Below are 15,591 nucleotides of genomic sequence, written 5' to 3' on the forward strand. Positions count from 1 at the left end.
TCTCAGCCAACTCTTTTTCCAGTGAGAACATGCTCAGTTTCCATAACCGTTCCTCCTAATCCCGCCTGTTTCCCTCCTGCCTGCTGCTGTTCCTTGAAGCTTGAGGAGGTTAAGGGGAGATTTGCTGGAAGTGATCAAAATCATGAATAGTTTTGATAGAGTAAATAAGGAGAAACTGTTTCCAGTGGCAGGAGGGTTGGTAACCAGAGGAAACAGATTTAAGGTAATTGTCAAAAGAACTAGAGGGGAGCTGAGGAAACATTTTATTTATTTGTTTTGTTTTGTTTTACACAGCAAGTTATGATCTGGAATGCACTGCCTGAAAAGGCGGTGGAAGCAGATTCAATAGTAACTTTCAAACAAGAATTGGATAAATACATGACGGGGAAAAAAGTTACAGGGCTCTGGGGAAAGAGCAGGAGAGTGAGACGAATTGGAAAGTTTCTTTCAAAGAGCTAGCACAGGCATGATGGGCTGAATAGCCTCCTTCTGTGCCATATCTCTCTAGAAGGCCGGGAGTTTCCAGCAGGAAGGACCCCATGTGGGCCATCAGGGGCTCATTAGAGGCTGCTGGTCCCATCAATTCAACACCAGCACCAACCTTGAAGGGAAACTGTCTTGGACAAGGCATTCAGTGAGATGCGCCATTCCAATCCCTAGATGGCCCTGTTAGTTGCGGGTGGGCTCCCATTTTCTGGTCGGAATCCTGCCGGGAGCCCATAGGAGCCAACGGGAATAAAAATTGGAAGAGATGTAAAAAATAAACGAGAATGCTGATTGGCTTATGCCCATTTTACACTGTCGTTCAAAATCAAAACGACCCCAATACACACATGGCCAGGATTTTGTCTTGGAGACAGGGGTCTCGACCCCCAGCAAAAGCACCAGCGAGAGCGCCGTGTCACCTCCTCTAGGGAAGGTCCGCCAAATCAAGTGCCAATTAGGCACTTAGGTGGACAGTGGCCAGGCCTTCCCTGGGATCAAGGACCCCGGTGGCGGAGGTCCCGCCTGCTGATAGCTGCCGGCCAATCAGAGGCTGACTTTAACAGAGCAGTGCTGCTGCGGAGCTGGTGGCTGCTGCCAGTACTGGAATCGCCAAAGGCCCTGGAACCAGGCCACAGGTAAGTTACAGTGGGAGTGGGGTGGGGGTGTGGGTAGCAAGGGCAACCTTCCTGACGCTGGGCCCCTCGTTCAGGCACTAAGTTTGCTTGATGTACTTCACATGAGGTGACAGGCCCGCCTGCCACTGGGCTGATTCTGGCAGCGGTGGAATGAGGCCCTTAATTGGGTATTAATTGGGCACTTAAGGGCATCAATTGGCGGAGGGGCAGGAAGGCGGTTCCACCCTGAACCACACCCACCACCATATAATCCCGTCCAATTATATGCACTTTCCGCCTCCAAATCCAACGTAGCGGAGAGCATAAAATTACCCCCATTACATACCAAGACCTGCGTACGTTCTTGTGTTGTCTCAGCAGTCAGTGCCACTCACCGGTCACTGTTGCTAATGCTTACGATTTTCGCCAAGCCTCCATTCTGCACAAAATTGCGAGTATTTTGTGGGTTATTCTGGATCAGGTTGTTTAGCATATGGCAGGTAAAAGACACAGTCTCCTTGGGAACCGAAGAGTCCTTGTCCGGTTCAGGGAGTATCGCTATCAGGTCGGGCATGATCAGATTGGCTGGAGAAAGAGGGGAAGAAAAGGATTAAATGCTAAAATTTCCAGGCAGCATTATAACTGCAACACAAGGCAATGGCTGCAAATTTCCTTGCTTCCTCTCCCATTGTCAGACAACTGCTGCCACATTGGCCTAGAAACTGGATCCCGTTTTGCGCCTCGGGGTGTGCACAGGTTCATTCCATGATGGAAGAATGGCACCCGCCATTTTGGTTAGGACTCCTCCGTAGGCGTCCAAAGCGTTTGCCTGAAAATGGCTCTTTGCACGTGGACCAATCGTGGAGACCCGACATTTGTTTCAGGCCCCCTCTGCAAGATTGGATTGTCACTTACGGAAGTTTTTAACACGATGCCAGTTTCCTCAATCATTCAACCACACTCTCTGTTGCTTATTATCATAGCTCCTCCATTTACACCAGTTCTGAATGGGTTGTAAATTTCTCCTCCAAACTTTAGGCGCAGCCCAAAGTCATATTTCTGATGATGTTTACAGCAATTTTCTTTTTTTAAATTTCCCGTACCGTGTTTTTTGTTGAGTAAGGTACACTTGGCGCTGGGAAAGGCAGTACTCTACTCACTCAGCTCCTCGTGGATCTTGGGGTTTCGTGACATGTTCCTCAATAGAGAGACTGCGGCTTTCTGCACAGTTGCCTCCTTCGAGTACAACATCCGTCTGATGTGCTGGAGACCGTTCTCTTTCGAGGTGATGGTCTCGGAAATGGTGAATCCCATCTATTAACGGCCAAACGCGCACAGTTAAACCATTGTATCTAATGACACATTGTTTAAAAAAATGTCTCCCCTGAGACAACTTCAAACAGCTTTCTGTGGCATGCAAGGACGGGTACAAAGCAGTAAGACTTCAGTGAATCATTAAAATAAAATAAAGCAAAATAAATAAATAGGGTTAAATTTCACTGGCCGACAACCTGGCCAATAGTGAATAGTTCATTTTAAAGGCCTAGCCTCTGTACCATGCCGCTAGCTGACCAGTATTAAGTATCAGTAATGCTATAGTATTTAATTTGTGTGTCAGGTAGAGGCCTGCTCAGATCGGGAAAAAAGAACCCAACCCGAACCCGGCCGAACCACAGCCGGAAGAAGCTGCAGTGCATGCGCGAGACGTCACAGTGACGTCACTCGCTCACTGCGCAGACTCAGTTTCGTCCCGGACTCCCAGCTCAGCTAAGTTTTTTTATTTTTAATACTTACCAGCAGAGCACTTACTGTGTGTGTCCGGCCCCACCTGGACCCGACTCGATCTGGACCCGGCGCAACACGACCCGAGACCAAAAGCCGGCCCCGGAAGATGGGCCTGCTACCCGACCTGAACGTGACACGTCATCGGGTCCCATCGGGTTCGGGTCGGGTAACAGGCTTCTAGAGTCAGGGGAGACAGTGCACAGTGGCAATATCAATAGATTAGTAAACCAGGGGCCCAGGCTAATGTGCTGGGAACATGGGTTTAAATGCCACCATGGCAGATGGTGGAATTTAAATTCAATTAATTAATATAAATCTGGAATCAAAAGTTAGTCTCAGTCATGAAACTATCATCAATTGCCATAAAAACCCATCTGGTAGGTCTTGCCTCACAAGCCTGATTGAATTCTTTGAGCAGGTGACCAAGCAAGTGGATGAGGGTAAACCAGTGGATGTGGTGTACATGGATTTTAGTAAGGCATTTGATAAGGTCCCCCATGGTAGACTTATGGAGAAAGTCAGGAGGCATGGGATAGTGGGGAATGTGGCCAGTTGGATTAAGAATTGGCTAACTGATAGAAGGCAGAGAGTGGTCTTAGATGGTAAATACTCAGCCTGGAGCCCAGTTACCAGTGGCGTGCCACAGGGATCAGTTCTGGGTCCTCTCCTGTTTGTGATTTTTATTAACGACTTGGATGAGGAAGTCGAAGGGTGGGTCAGTAAATTTGCAGATGATACAAAGGTTGGTGGAGTTGTGGATACCGAGGAGGGCTATTGTCGTCTGCAAAGGGACTTGGATAGGTTGCAGTGCTGGGCTGAAAAGTGGCAGATGGAGTTTAACCCTGAAAAGTGTGAGGTCGTCCATTTTGGAAGGACAAACACGAATGCAAAATACTGGGTTAACGGTAGGGTTCTTGGGCATGTGGAGGAGCAGAGAGACCTTGGGGTCTATGTGCATAGATCGTTGAAAGTTGCAACTCAAGTGGATAGGGCTGTGAAGAAGGCATATGGGGTGTTAGCGTTCATTAGCAGAGGGATTGAATTTAAGAGCCGTGAGGTGATGATGCAGCTGTACAGGACCTTGGTAAGGCCTCATTTGGAGTACTGTGTGCAGTTCTGGTCGCCTCATTTTAGGAAGGATGTGGAAGCCTTGGAGAGGGTGCAGAGGAGATTTACCAGGATGTTGCCTGGAATGGAGAATAAGTCTTACGAGGAAAGGCTGAACATTCTAGGCCTCTTCTCATTAGAACGGAGAAGGATGAGGGGTGACATGATAGAGGTTTATAAGATGATCAGGGGAATAGATAGGGTAGACAGTCAGAAACTTTTTCCCCGGGTGGAGCAAAGCGTTACAAGGGGTCATAAATTTAAGGTGAAGGGTGGGAGATATAAGGGGGATGTCAGGGGAAGGTTCTTTACCCAGAGAGTGGTCGGGGCATGGAATGCCTTGCCTGGGGAAGTTGTTGAGTCAGAAACTTTAGGGACTTTCAAACGGCTTTTAGATAGGTATATGGATAAAGGAGAATGATGGGGTATAGATTAAATTGTCCTTGACAGAGGACAAAGGATCGGCACAACATCGTGGGCCGAAGGGCCTGTTCTGTGCTGTATTTTCTATGTTCTATGTTCTATGTTCACTAATGTCCTTTAGGGAAGGAAATCTGCTGTCCTTACCTGGTCTGGCCTACATGTGACTCCAGACCCACAGCAATGTGGTTAACTCTTAACTGCCCTCTGAAAAGGCCGAGCAAGCCACTCAGTTCAAGGGTAATTAGGGATGGGCAACAAATGCTGGACTTGCCAGTGATGCCCACATCCCATGGAAGAATAATAAAAAAGGAGCAGATTCACACAGCAAATGTAATGTTGCTGTGAGACGGTTCTGCTTTGATGTTGTAAGCACAGATTCAGTTTTGCGATCTGACTCTGATTTGTGATTGGTCCCCTGCTCTCCGGCAGCTGGGGTGGGGGTGTGGAGGGGTTAGAATGCTGAGCTGCAGACCCTGCTTGTACACCCAGAGTACGATGGGGTACTGCTTGGCCTGCCAGCCGCAGTGTAAATGATCACATACATTGTACAATGTGTGAGGGATGGGCTGATGCCGACCCCTTTATTCCAGGCAATATTACTGGGGTTTGAGCTTACTGATCCACTATTGGCTGTGAGGTTTTGTAGCGCTCCGAGGGAAGCCTCCTGGGTGCAGTTCCTGGTGCTCCTCGCGACAAGGGAAAGGTACATCCTCACTACCAGGCTGTGCCAAAGCCACTCAACACCCTTGGGGTTCCTCTTCTCTTCAATCGTCGGGATGTTGACCATGCCTTCCTAAGGGGAGAGATTGAGAAACTGTCATTAAGATGAAAAGAATTCACCCTTGCCCCCAGCTGTAAACAACGGAATTCTCATTTACAAATTGAGCTTTTATATCGGGAATAAAAATGACTAAAATGGGCAATTTACCTCTCCTGATTGGTGGGTAAGCAGTAGGTAAAATGGAGCATCCCCATTTCCCGCTTCCATTCCCTATTTTAACCCTGCTGTGCACGAAGCCTCATTGCTAGATACTAATTGGTGGGGGCTACTGTGACATACTCGGGACACCCGCAGGCGCTTTAACCCGCTCCCACTCTGAGGAGCCCTCTTCGGTCAGCACCCCGGGTAGGTCAGTGAGACCCCAGTCTTCAGCACACGCCGCTGATCAGTCCGAGCAGCTGACATTGGGGGAGTTTCAGTCTGGACGACCCTGACGCTGATTCCCGCGCGCGATTGCTCTCCCCTCCCACCCACTTCCTGCTGGGAAGTCATATCAGCTCGAGTGTACCGCCTTCCTATACACAGGCTTCAGGCTGTTGAAGGTGCTGGTCCTATGAAGACAAGGCTAACCCATTGTGAAGCCGTGCTCAGACAGAGTAGGGACCAGAGAATCAAAGCTACAGTCAACTAAGCCTATCTTTGAGCTGTGCTGCGACCTCTCACTTGACGTGCAGGTCTATTCACCCACATCATCATTCCACACATACCAGTGGCCCTCTGGTAACGCACTCAAGTGATCCCGGATCCCAGATACTGTTTACACGTGCTATTTGGCCACAGGAGCCATCACACCTGAGCCTGGGACTGTCCTTGCCTTATTGTTTTCTTTCTCAGGATGCGGGTGTCTCTGGCAAGTTTGGCATTTAGTGCCCATCCCTAGTTGTCCTGAGAGGGTGGTGGTGAATTGCCTTCGTGAAACGCAGGCATTAGTGAAATAGTGGAGTTTTTAACTGCAATCTGCCTGCTTCGTGCTTAGGTTCACTGATGCCAGAATTTAATCAGTAATATTTTCCACTTCTGACAAAAGGTCACCGACCTGAAACATTAACTCTGTTTCTCTCTAAACAGATGCTGCCAGACCTGCTGAGTATTTCCAGCACTTTCTGTGTTCATTACAGATTTTTATAACTGAACGAAAAACCTCAAACTGTTGTGGCAGGATTTGAACTCGTATTCTCTGGCTGTCTAGTCCAGGAAGGGTGGTGAGGATCCTTGAGAGGGTGCAGAGGAGATTTACCACAATGGTTCCAGGGATGGGGGATTTTAGTTACAAGGTTAGGTTGGAGAAGCTGGGATTGGTCTCCTTGGAGCAAAGGAGATTGAGGGGAAATTTGATAGAGGTGTACAAGATTATGACAGGTTTAGATAAGGTAGCTGGCTGAATGTACAAGGACTAGGGGACACAGATTGAAGGTTTTGGGCAAGAGATGCAGGGGGGTGCAGGGCATGTGCGAAAGAATTTCTTTATGCAGCGAGTGGTAATGACCTGGAACTCGCTGCCTAGAGGGTGGTTTGGCACTTGAAGGAAACAAACTCACCGGGCTACAAGGAGACAGTGGCAGATGGAATTTAACGCTGAAAAGTGTGAGGTGATACACTTTGGAAGGAGTAATGTGACACGGAAGTATTCAATGAATGGCCTGACACTGGGAAGTTCCGAGGAACAAAGGGACCTTGGCGTGTTTGTCCATAGATCTCTGAAGGCAGAAGGGCAGGTTAATAGGGTGGTGAAAAAGGCATATGGGACACTTGCCTTTATCAATCGAGCCATAGATTACAAAAGCAGGGAGGTCATGTTGGAGTTGTACAGAACTTTGGTAAGGCCACAGCTGGAGTACTGTGTGCAATTCTGGTCGCCACATTATAGGAAGGATGTGAATGCACTGGAGGGGGTGCAGAGGCGATTCACCAGGATGTTGCCTGGGATGGAACATTTAAGCTATGAAGAGAGGTTGGAAGGCTTGGGTTGTTTTGACTGGAGCCGAGAAGACTGAGGGGTGACCTGATCGAGGTGTACAAGATTATGAGGGGCATGGACATGGTGGATAGGGAGCAGCTGTTCCCCTTAGTTGAAGGGTCAGTTACGAAGGGTCACAAGTTTAAGGTGAGGGGCAGGAGGTTTAAGGGGGATTTGAGGAAGAACTTTTTTACCCAGAGGGTGGTGACGGTCTGGAATGCCCTGCCTGGAAGGGTGATAGAGGCGGGTTGCCTCACATCCTTTAAAAAGTACCTGGATGAGCACTTGGCACATCATAACATTCAAGGCTATGGGCCAAGTGCTGGCAAATGGGATTAGGTAGACAGGTCAGGTGTTTTAATGCATCGGTGCAGACTCGATGGGCCGAAGGGCCTCTTCTGCACTGTATTATTCTGTGCCTGGGACTGACTGGATTGCTCGACAGAGAGCCGGCATAGACTCGATGGGCCGAATGGCCTCCTTCTGTGCTGTAGTGTCTCTATGACAGCAACACACGACCATACCCATACCTGATGACAAACTCCTTGGATCTTAAGTCAATTTTGCTATCGCATTCTGAGGCTGACCAACTCTCCCACAGACAAAATTCAGACACCTCATGGCCTGTTCAATGTTCCGAGGCACTGTGATAAACTTCAAGCTGAGAGTTTAGCAGGTTTCTTTAATTGCAGGTGAGTTATCCTTGGTGTCCTGGCCAATATCCTTCATCCACCATCACTAAAACAGATTATCTGGTTATCATCTATTTTCTGCCCCTGGGAGCTTGCTCTGCATAATTTGGCTGCCAAGTTTCCTACATTACAACCGTGACTACACTTCAAAAATACTTCTTTGGCTGTAAATGCTTTGAGTTTGTACAAGGTGCTATATAAATGCAGTTCATATTTCACAATCAGGCTTAGCTGATTTAAACCAGTGCCACCCCCATCCTCACAAAAACATTTTCCCATAATTAAAAGTTAAAAGATTCTGTGCAAAGGCATCATACGTAGCCGCCTCACAAGACCTTTTCAAATTGAAATAAGAAGGTGGAGGGTGAGGTTGAGAATCAGCATTTACCTCTTTCAGCCTTGAACTACGAGCTCCAAAGCAGCCTGCCGATTTCTTGTGTGCCGAGGGGTCGTTTCTCCAGGCAAGGTTCTCGGAGTAGGTGCTTGACAGCTCATTCTCCAGTTGGAAGGACAGGTTGTGTAAGATGCACATGCAGTTCTCCGTGGACTGAGAAGAAAGCAGCAAAATTTATTCCAACCCGGTGCCATAAAAAAAGTCGATCGCAAGAGGGTTCAACCCCTAAAAGCCAGAGGAGCTCAAACTTTGTGTCTTTACACCACGGTGAGGAAGCTCATGGGGCAACTATAGGGGCAGATCTCCATGTCTGTTACTCTTCTAATCTGAGTACAGGTGCGGTATGACAGATTGGGGGGTCCAGCAGCAGGGTGTCTCATTGGCCCAGTGTCTAATATTGGCTCCAGTGAATTCAAGGCCCAAGTAGTTGTTTGCAGCTCTTCTCAAGGGCAGACTGAAGACTGTTTGCTTAAGGGTGCCATTTTGGACATGCTAGACACTTAGAGAGGTAGAAATGGGTCTTGGGCGGTGGCAGAAAATACATGGTACCGTATTGGCAATTGGCATTTAGTGTTCATCACTAGTTGCCTTGAGAAGGTGGTTGCGAGCTGCCTTTTTGAACCAAGTGGTTTGATGCAACAGAGTGGCTTGTTAGACCCCTTCTGAGAGCAGTTAAGAGCCAACCACATTGTTGTGGGACTGGAGTCACATGTAGGTCCAGACCAGGCAGGTTTCCTTCCCTAAAAGTGAACCAGTTAGATTTTGATGACAATCTGACAGTGTCATGGTCACTTTTACTGCCATGGCTTTTAATTTCCAGATGGATTTAAACTGAATTCCAAATCTCAGACACCCCAGGTGGGGTTTGAACTCACGTTCTTTACATTATTGGTTCAGGAGCAAGGCCCTTTTGGTGGGACACTCTTTAGAAGTCCCACGGACATGGTGGGTAAGTGCTTTGAGGCCTGTTCTGGGCCCTCGTTGCAAATTTTGTGGGTTATTTACTGCTGATGCTTTAGTTTAAAGGAACCTTTGTGCCAGCTGTTTGCTGATTATTTATTTTCGGTCTCGACAGGTCATGACTGACACGTGTGGAATCACTGGGGTGAGGGTGTGGTCAGAGGAGCAGGGGGATTTACAGAGGGGAAGGGGCTCTGAGGAACCTCCATGCCCTGTGACTTCCTGCCCCGAACTACAGTTCCACCAAATTTGTTACTTTACCTTATCATCCTCTTGATTATTGGCAATAGTAAACTGAATGTAGTGGACAAGGGAGTCAATTAACCCATCACATTCTCTCATTTGCTTCCGACCCTCTGGACTAGCTGAACTTAGGTTTCTGTAAAGAGGGAGAGAGAGCAGGAGGAGGAGACTCAGTAAGGAACACCAGCTAAAATCTATTCAAGGCAGTTCCGAACAAACATTTACATCAAACTTTACATATTGTGCGTATGCTTGACTTGGTCATTCAGGGATTGTGATCTAAAGCTGGCAGGTGACTGGATGGCAGGAGTGGAATCTCCATTGGCAATGCAGGAACAGTCTCTGGCCAGGAGCTAAGTCGGGGGAGGTGGGGGAATATCAGAAGAGCTTTTTCAAAGGTTGTGTGTCAGGGAGTTGGGGGGATGCCAGGGGCAGAGGCAGCCTAATCACTCCTGCTCTGCTAGGAGCACAACAAAAGTAAAAGGACTCACCACCTGTTCCTGCCATCTTCAGTCACTCAACAACTGCTTGCATTTATATAGCACCTTTAATGTAGTAAAACATCCCAAGGTGCTTCACTGGTGTGTTAACAAACAAAATTTGACACCGATCCACATAAGGAGATATTTCCACTGAAAGTCATTAAAAAGCAGCCACACTAGGCTTGATGAGAATGTTACTTTGCCAGAACGCACAGCCTCGATTTTCCAACCAGGCAGGAGTTGGATGGATGGGCTTTGTGCTCACACCTTCCAATTCCCTCCCACCCACTCCCGCACTCCCAAAATCTATCTACATGTGTACTGCAGTACAGTATGTCTGGGGCCCCCAGGACTACAATCACATTGTCAGCTGTGGCTCAGTCGGTAGAATTCCCACCTCTGAGTCTGAAGTTGGTGGGTTCAGGCCACACTCCAGAGACCAGAGTACATAATCCCGGGCTGACACTTCTCATTATTGTGGCTGTGTTGTGGAGGATGAGATGAGACCCTGTCTGCCCTCCAGATGGAGGTAAAATATCCCAGGGCACTACTTGAAGAAGAGTTCTCCTTGGGGCCAATATTGATCCCTCCACCAACATCACAAAAAGCAGATTATCTGGTCATTATCACTTTGCTGTTTGTGGGATCTTGCTGTTCCCAAATTGGCTGCTCCATTTCTTACTTGACAACAATGCTTCAGAAATACTTCATTGGCTGTAAAATATTTTGAGATGTCCTGAGGCTTTGAAAGGCTCAATTGAAAAGCAAGTTTGGGTTCTTTTAAAATCACACCTTGACAACATATTCCAGAATTTCCTCTGCCTCTCCCTCCTCCTTTATTGAGATTCTAAAACTCACCCCTGTCTACTTTCCCACCATCTCCTCCTTTGGCTTGGTGTCAACTTTTGTCTCATTAGGCTTCTGTGTAACGCCTTGTCTTACAGGTGAGCGCATGTTACTGCGGCTCAGGGAAGGAAAGCCTTTCATTTTTCACCTCCTTTCACCATTCCTCAATTCTCACTTTCGGTCGACAACCCCAGAAACAGCAACAATGTTCGGAGAGCCAGAGGAACGACTCCCTGGCACGTCTCCTGCTCCGATCTGCCCCACTACCACCTAACTGCCTCTTAAAAAAGAGAAAGAAAGACTTGCATTGCCATGACTCGTTTCACAACTCCAAGATGCCCCAAAGGACTTTACAGCCAATGAATTACTTTTTGACGTGTAGTCACTGTTGCAATGTAGGAAACACGGCAGCTGATTTACGCACAGTAAGCTCCCGCAAAAATCAATGGGAAAATGACCAGATAACCTGTGATATTGATTGAGGGATAAGTATTGGGCAGGACACTGGGCAGAACTCCCTTGTTCTTCTTAGAAATAGCCCCATGGGTCCTTTTACATTATGGGAACCCAGTGTAAATCATCCAGCCAGAAAAAGCATCACTTGTATTTTCTGAAAGTCTAAAAGTCTTTATATTAGCAATTGGATGAACTGAGCTCTGGTGGTTTTCAATAAGTCAACCAAGAGCATTGGGTCAGGCGGTGACACACTGATGTATTAAGGTATTAAGTTCTCTTTAACTGTTGATATTTACCCTGACTCGGTAATTACACCTGATCTGAGATGAGCTAATCTGGTTGGGTGGGCGAGAGGACAGGGCCGTGCTTGGATAATCTGGTAGGTGATCAGGAAAGCTTAGGTCACCCTGACTCGTCTCTGCGGACGATTTAATTGCCATAGCTATCTCAGATCACCCATCTACTGTCACAGGGAGATAGCCTCTGCAGCCAGGCTAAATAAACAGTGAACAAACAGATAAAGTAGATGCTGAAAGACAGGAAGAGTGGAAGCACTCAGCAAGTCAGACAGCATCTATCGCCTTTAGTGTTGCCAACCCTCCAGGATTAGTCTGGAGCCTCCAGAAATTGAAGATTAATTTTCAGGATATTCAGGAGAAAAATCATAGGGGCAATAAGAAAATTGTATTTTTTAATACTTTTGTTAAGTTGTTATAAAAATATTGGAAATGGGGAAAAAGCTGTTTGACTGACAGTCAAGAGTCATTCAATCGGGTAACAAATAGTCTGTTCACTGTCCAACTGGATGTAGGAAGGCAGGGTGCCACAGGAATGAACAGGTCAGGTGGCCGATAGCTTGAGGAGGGCGGGACATTATGTGGATTGATGTGTCGGGTGCCCAATGGTGGCAGTGCAGGGGCGGGGCAGTTGGAAGAAGGTGGTCATGTGATGAAACCTCCCAGAATACATCCAGCCAGAGTTGGTAACCATTGACAAGAGTGTGTTAGGGGCTGAAACAAACAGTGGTTTTGTTTCTTGTTTCAGCACAGTGAATTCTGTTCAGAGTTTGCTGCTCCCTAATCTTAAATTTAGCCTCACAGTTTGAGAATGTTACAAAACAAGAGAGAAACAAGTCCTAAAAGGTGTTAGTGGCTGGAATCCAGCACTTAGCAAATAGGAAGGTTGAAATGAACCCATTTAAATTAATAATTAACAGAGAATCAGTTACAAAGATTACAATAGGGAGGCATGTGCCTGCTGGGTTCTATCCATTATGTTCTTGAAATATTTACAGTGATAATTCCACAGAGATGAATGGGAGGAGAGCTTTTAAACAGCTAAATAATTCAAAGGTGATTTCCCGGTTGTTTCCTCTCAGTATTTCAGCAGATGGGACTGTACAGTTCTTGTTAGAAAGAAAGTGCATTAACACAGGGCATTCACGACCCCACGTTGTCCCAAATCACTTCACGGACAATGAATTAGTTTCAAAGTGTAGTCACTGGGGAAGATCTTCACTTTGTGCAATAGGACAAAATGTATATAGCAAAGAAAATTAAAATTAAGATCAGGTGAGATGTAAACAGACTCTCTATTCACTATCGGTCACTTTACACTATTACAGAAAGTCAGACTCTACCCCAATGCTTTTTCATTTTTGGGAAACAGAGCAGCCAATGAAATAAACGACTAATTAAACTACTTTGGGGGGTATTAGTTGGTGGGTAAACAGTGGTTAACACACCAGAAAAACTCCCCATGTACTATGGGATCTCTTAAATCCACCTGAGGGGGCAGACGGGACATCTCATCCAAAGGACAGAAACTCAACAAAGCAGCACTCCCTCAGTACTGCATTGGGAGCATCGGCCTAGATTTTTCATGATCAACACTCTCTGGAGTGGGACTCGAACCCACAATTTTCTACCTCAGAAGTAAGAGCCCACTGAGCCAGCACTGACATCAGATAATAGCTACTAGGGGATTGTAACTGGACAACTGACCAGTTGTCCCCTTGTCTCAAGCAGCAGTTTGTCATGACGTTGATTTCATATCCTGGTGCACACATGACCATGGAGTTGTGCAAGAAAAGCACCAGGAAATCTCATGACCTTTGCAAATGATCAAATTCTATTTTAGACCATTACATAAAGATCGATACAAAAGCAAAGTATTGCAGATGCTGGAAATTTGAAATAAAAGCAGAAAATGCTGGAAATATTCAGCAGGTCTGGCAGTGCCTGTGGAGAAACAGAGTTAACGTTTCAGGTCTGGGACCTTTCATCAGAGAAATGTTAACTCTGTTTTCCTCTCCACAGATACTGCCTGACCTGCTGAGTATTTGCAGCACTTTCTGTTTTTGTTATAGATTTCCAGCATCTGTAGTAGATGGTTTTTATTTTAGAAATGCAACAGGTTTTAAACAAGTGAAAGTGGGGAGGGGGGAAGAACAAAAGGGACGGTCTCTGATAGGGTGGAGGACAGGAGAGATTAAATGACAAAAGGTTTCATGGTACAAAGCCAAGGGGAGTGGTAATGGGACAAGTAAAGAAACAAAAGATATGTCTGGGTGAGGTATGAATGGCAGATTAACAGCTGTCCAAACACAAAGTAAAAGGATTAAGAAATAAACAAGAGAAAAGAAAACAGTAAAAAAAATGGGGGCAGTGACTATGATCTAAAATTATTGAACTCAATGTTGAGTCCAGAAGTTTGTAAAATGCCCTGTTGAATGATGAGGTGCTGTTACTTGCGTTGAATTTCACTGCAATACTTTAGCAGGTCAAGAACAGAAAGGTCAGGGTGGGAGCAAGGTGGAGAGATAAAATGAAAAGCAAATTCTTTTACATTTCTAACTTTTGCCAGTTCTGATGAAAGGTCACAAACCTGAAACGTTAACTCTGTTTCTCTCTCCACAGATGCTGCCCGGGACCTGCTGAGTATTTGCAGCACTTTCTGCTTTTGTTACATAAAGATTGACATCGTGATTGGTCGTGTTATGTGTATGTCTAGTTCTGTGCAACATTTTGTCAACTGCTCCTTGTCCTAGACAATATTTATCCCCATCCAACATCACCAAAACAGGTTAACTGGTCATTATCACATTGCTGTTTGTGGGATCTTGCTGTGCACAAATTGGCTGCCACATTTTCTGCATTATAATAGTGACTGCGCTTCAAACGTACTTCATTGACTGCAAGGTGCTTTCAAACATACTGAGGTTGTGAAAGGTGCTATAGAAATGCAAATTCTTTCTTTTTTGCCCCTCACTGCACAGCCCTGGACTTCTGGCGGATGGAGGGAGGGCTTAGTTGATCAGTGGCGAGGAGGCTGTAACCCAGCAGCAGGGAGTTCTGTCTGATCACTGTGTATACTGACCTCAACAGGCAGGAAACCACATACAACAGCCTATCTGGCAAAAGAACCTATTGCCCCCTGAAACAAAGCATCTCCACACTGGCCCTGCCAGCCTGGCCCAAATCCGCCGCCCCCCCCCACCCCCATCAGCCCAATCAGAGTCAGGGATGCCTTCTACTGGCAGAAGTGGGTTCAACATCACCGTGGTTACGGTTTACAATCCCAGAGGTGCTTTGCAGTCATCAGTAGTTTAAAAAAAGTAATTTGGGTGTTCATGTCTCTGGCAAGGCCAGCCCCTATTGCCCTTGAGAAGGTGGTGGTGAGCCACCTTCATGAACTGCTGCAGTCTATGTGGTGCAGGTACACCCACAGTGCTGTTAGAGAGGGAGTTCCAGGATTTTGACCAATAATGATGAAAGAAAGTCGGGATGGTGTGTGACTTGGAGGAGAACTTGCATGTGGTAGTGTTCCCATGCATCTGCTGCCCTTGTCCTTCTGGAAGGTGCTGTCTAAGGAGCCTTGGCAAATTGCTGCAGTGCATCTTGTAGATGGTACACACTGCTACCACGGTGCGTCGGTGGTAGAGGGAGTGAATGTTTAAGGTGGTGGATGGGGTGAAAATCAAGCAGGCTGCTTTGTCCTGGATGGTGTCGAGCTTCCTGAGTGTTGGAGCTGCACTTATCCAGGAAAGTGAGAAATATTTCATCGCAATGTCCTACAGCACTGGATCACAATGCAAATAACTAGTTATATAATACTACATTTAGAATGCCTTAAACCAGGAGTGATTGCAGGTTTTGGTGATGAGAATCAAAGGGTTTGCATGAAGAAGGTGCTAGATGGATTAAATGAGACCATGTAACTGTGCTTATCTTTATCATAATGGCAGACAGAATATAATCTAATGTTCACATCCTAATATCTTCTGGTGCAGGAACCTGGAATTGATTTCACTTTCCTATGATTAGATAATTGCTCAACCACAATACAAAGAGATTTCAATTTATG

General features: G+C 46.4%; 1 protein-coding gene across 1 annotated transcript in view; it reads right to left on the bottom strand.

The window, feature by feature from the left end:
• The window catches only part of LOC137379419 (plakophilin-2-like), a 64,645-nt gene that overhangs the window by 11,266 nt on the left and 37,788 nt on the right, over nt 1-15,591 (bottom strand). The window contains exons 7-11 of the mRNA XM_068050200.1: nt 9,461-9,578; nt 8,234-8,392; nt 5,032-5,208; nt 2,261-2,414; nt 1,496-1,685 (exon numbers count right to left, since the gene is read on the bottom strand). Of these exons, the coding sequence (XP_067906301.1) occupies nt 1,496-1,685; nt 2,261-2,414; nt 5,032-5,208; nt 8,234-8,392; nt 9,461-9,578 (798 nt within the window). The remainder of the gene's footprint in view (nt 1-1,495; nt 1,686-2,260; nt 2,415-5,031; nt 5,209-8,233; nt 8,393-9,460; nt 9,579-15,591) is intronic.

Source organism: Heterodontus francisci, chromosome 18 (assembly GCF_036365525.1).
Source record: "Heterodontus francisci isolate sHetFra1 chromosome 18, sHetFra1.hap1, whole genome shotgun sequence".
In the NCBI taxonomy this organism is placed as follows: domain Eukaryota; kingdom Metazoa; phylum Chordata; class Chondrichthyes; order Heterodontiformes; family Heterodontidae; genus Heterodontus; species Heterodontus francisci.